Source organism: Corvus cornix, chromosome 10, assembly GCF_000738735.6.
Source record: "Corvus cornix cornix isolate S_Up_H32 chromosome 10, ASM73873v5, whole genome shotgun sequence".
Lineage (NCBI taxonomy): Eukaryota > Metazoa > Chordata > Aves > Passeriformes > Corvidae > Corvus > Corvus cornix.
Window position 1 is genome coordinate 19,808,863 of NC_046340.1, and position 3,162 is coordinate 19,812,024.

At 56.9% G+C, this 3,162-nt stretch overlaps 1 protein-coding gene across 2 annotated transcripts; it reads left to right on the top strand.

Annotated features, from left to right (window-relative positions):
* The first annotated feature begins 271 nt into the window (after positions 1 to 271).
* On the top strand, positions 272 to 1,995 carry LOC109146351. 2 transcript variants are annotated; one of them, XM_019293596.2, is made up of 7 exons: positions 272 to 397; positions 536 to 553; positions 784 to 858; positions 992 to 1,009; positions 1,244 to 1,481; positions 1,560 to 1,792; positions 1,885 to 1,995. In XM_019293596.2, the coding sequence occupies exons 2-7, from the start codon at positions 536 to 538 to the stop codon at positions 1,903 to 1,905; spliced, it is 603 nt and encodes a 200-aa protein (XP_019149141.1). In that variant the 5' UTR covers positions 272 to 397; the 3' UTR covers positions 1,906 to 1,995. The 2 variants fall into 2 exon arrangements, with proteins under 2 accessions (XP_019149141.1, XP_039413820.1); XM_039557886.1 differs by having other exon boundaries at positions 1,280 to 1,481.
* The last annotated feature ends 1,167 nt before the right edge of the window (positions 1,996 to 3,162 follow it).

Sequence of the window (3,162 nt, forward strand, 5' to 3'; positions counted from 1 at the left end):
TAGGACAAGGGGCAGGGTACAGGCTGATTGGCCTCCCAGGGCCAGAGGGTTTTGGCACCGAGAAGTGATTTGTCACCAGCCTGGTGGTCACTGGTTACCAGGGCATTGTGGCCACGGGGCTGTTTCATGACTCCTTTGGGGTCACCCACGAGGTTTGTGGATGAAATGTCACACCAGGTTGGGTTTGTCCCCCTGGGACTGGCCCTACAGGATGGGCACAGCGCCATGGTGCAGCCGGTCCGGGCACATTCCCAGGCACCGGTGGGGCCACGTGCGAGTGCCAAGAGCCACCGCGGTGCTCCCGGGGCGGGCTGAGGTCCTGTCCTGCAGCCACTTTTGGAGCAGCGGCAGCTTGGGAAACACGGTGGAGTGAGGGGACCTTGGAGGTGACCCCAAGGTGAGGCAGCAGGGCACAGAATGAGCACCGAGGCCGCAGCTTGGGTTTCAGCAGGGTGACAACTGCGGGGACAGAGGAGTCCCTGAGGTACGGGGTACCTGTCCCCAGCTCTCAGGACATCGTGTTTTCTCCTTGCAGATGAATCTCCTCGCCCAGGTAAAGGGGGAGCTGGCAGGGAGGACACCTGCATCCAGGTGATCCCACCCCTCTGCCATAGCACCCAGTGTCCCTGGACCCCACAGCTGGGACCTGCCTGTTGCTGGGTCTGGGATGGGGGGAGGGGATGTGTGGCCTGGGAGGCTGGGCTGAGCTGGGCTGGGTACTGCCAGGGGAAGGGTGTCAGCAGGGGACAGGTCCCTGTCTTGCCCTGCACCCTCTCCCCACAGGTGAGCTCCCTCCTTCAGACCCTGCAAGCCCCGGACTGGCTGTTCCTCCAGTCCTGGCACTGGCTGGGCTCCTGGGTGAGGCAGGTTTGGGGGTGCTGGCATGGGAACCCCAGCCATGTGCTTGGGCAGGGGATGGCAGCAGCCCAGGCCTGGGCTGAGCTATGACACTGGTGCCAGCGGGGCTGACACAAGGTGTTTGTCCCCCCAGGTGAGCAGCTCCAGGCAGGTAAGTGCTGGCATTGCCCCTGTGCCCTGCACTGCCCGTCTCACCCCCGGCACAACTGGGTCGATTCCTGCACACCCTGCCTTCTCCTCGGCACCCATGGGTGCTTCAGCACTTAGAGGAGGCAGTCCCTTCCCAGGGGGTTTCCATCCATGGAGACCCGAGACCCAAGCTGTGCTTAAGCCACCAAGGATGTGGGATGAGCCAGCAGGACAGTGATGCAGCTGGTGTCCCCAGGGCACCGGTGGCCCTGAAACACGGCTGGGTCCCCAGGCAGTGACTGGGGCAGTGACCACAGCAGGGTTCTTCCTCTGCGAGGGGCTGCTGGGACAACATTTTGACATGGTCCCCAACGGGGTGGCTGAGCCCCAGCCCGGGGACCTCTTCCTCTTCCCGCTGGCCTCTGGGGGCCCTGGCTGGTGGGGCGCCCACGCTGGCATCTACTGCGGTGACGGGGAGATCATCCACCTGGAAGGTGAGCCCCAGGAGGTGTCACGGCATGGGGACATTCCCACGGAAGGGACATGGGGTACAGAGCCCACTTTGCCCGCAGGCAGCTCAGGGACATCGCCATCAGGCATCGTGGCCAAGCATGGCAAGAGCCACCTCCTGCGGACACGGGGCCCGGCCAAGGTGCTCCGGAGGAGGAGAGAGCTGGACGTGGCTGCCCTGCAGCGGCGGATCCGGGCGGCCATGGACCAGCCGGTGGAGTACGATACCATCACCTGCAACTGCATCCACTTCGCCCTCGCCCTCCTGGGGCTGGGCCACCTTGCTGGTGCCATGGTGGGTGCTACCACCAGATCAGATCAGGTGCCACCACGCTGGGACACCCTGGCACCTGCTCCAGCCAAGTGTCACCAAACCTTTTTTCCCAGGTGTCTCCAGCGCTGCAGTGATGGAGGTGACAGAGCTCCTCGGAACGTGTGGGGCTGGAGCATCCTTCCCTGGGGACCAGAACTTCACCAATGTGGCAATAAACAGATGCATGGAAACCCTGTGCCAGCCCTGTTTGATTTGTTGTTTTCTCACTTTTCCCAGAAGCTGCTGTCAAGTGATGTCCCACCTTGACACACCTTGAGGGGAGAGGCTGCTCTTTGCTCTCCATGGCCTCCTGAGACAACATCTGCCTCTTTCATTGCTGGCATTTCATTTTGAGTATAAAAATGAATATTCTGTGGGCTTCTCGGCTGAAAGGCTGGATCAGGTCTGGCTGGAGGTTGGTCGTGAACCCCAGGGGTCAACTCTGTGTCCAGTCCTGGTCAACATCTTCATTTTTGGTCCTGTTGATGGGGTAGAGTGTGGCTGCAGTGAGGGGGGAGTGAGTCACCAACCCATGGTGATCCTGGCACCCCTGGAGGGCTGGGTCCTGTGCTGGCCTCTCCAGTATGAGAGACAGGGACATACTGGAGAGACACCACAAAGGGCCACCAAGGGTCTGGAGCATTTCCCATAGGAAGGGAAGCTGAAAGAGCTGGGGCAGTTCAGCAGGGAGAAGGGAATGTCCAGTGGGATTTTATCAGTGTTTATGGGGGGGAAAGAAGGTGGAGTCTGGCTCTTCTCTGTGTCTCCTGAGGATTGGTGTCTCCAGGAGAGCAGCAGGGCCCCCAGGGAAGTTCTGAGACCCAAGCAGGGTTGAGGTCCCTGGGAGGGCTGGAGTGGGTGTGTCCCCTTTCTCTGTGCTGGAGATTAATTGCTGTCCATTAATTAGATGCTTTACTCAATTCTGCTACTTGAACCACGGCCATTTTCCCTTGCTGCCTCACTGCTGTGGGATGGGGTGAGTGCCGCCCCATCCACACCAGCTCCGGGGTTGGTCAGCTGCCTGGAGAAATAATAGCAGGAATATCTGCCAATAGTGTAAAGCACCTGGGAAAAATCAAAGAAAAGCAAACAAAATCTCAACTATAATAATATCAATAATAATATCTGTAATAGCTATAATTTATAGTAATATGTTATATAAAAATATCTATGAAACACCATCATATGTATAGTCATATCTGTAGTAATATCTAATATTTACATTTGTATTTATTAACATCTGTAGTATAGTTAATATATGATAATATATCTAGTATATGGTAATACCTATCGTTATTGATAATAGTATATAATATAAACTATCTATAACAATATCTATAAGAATAGTATAA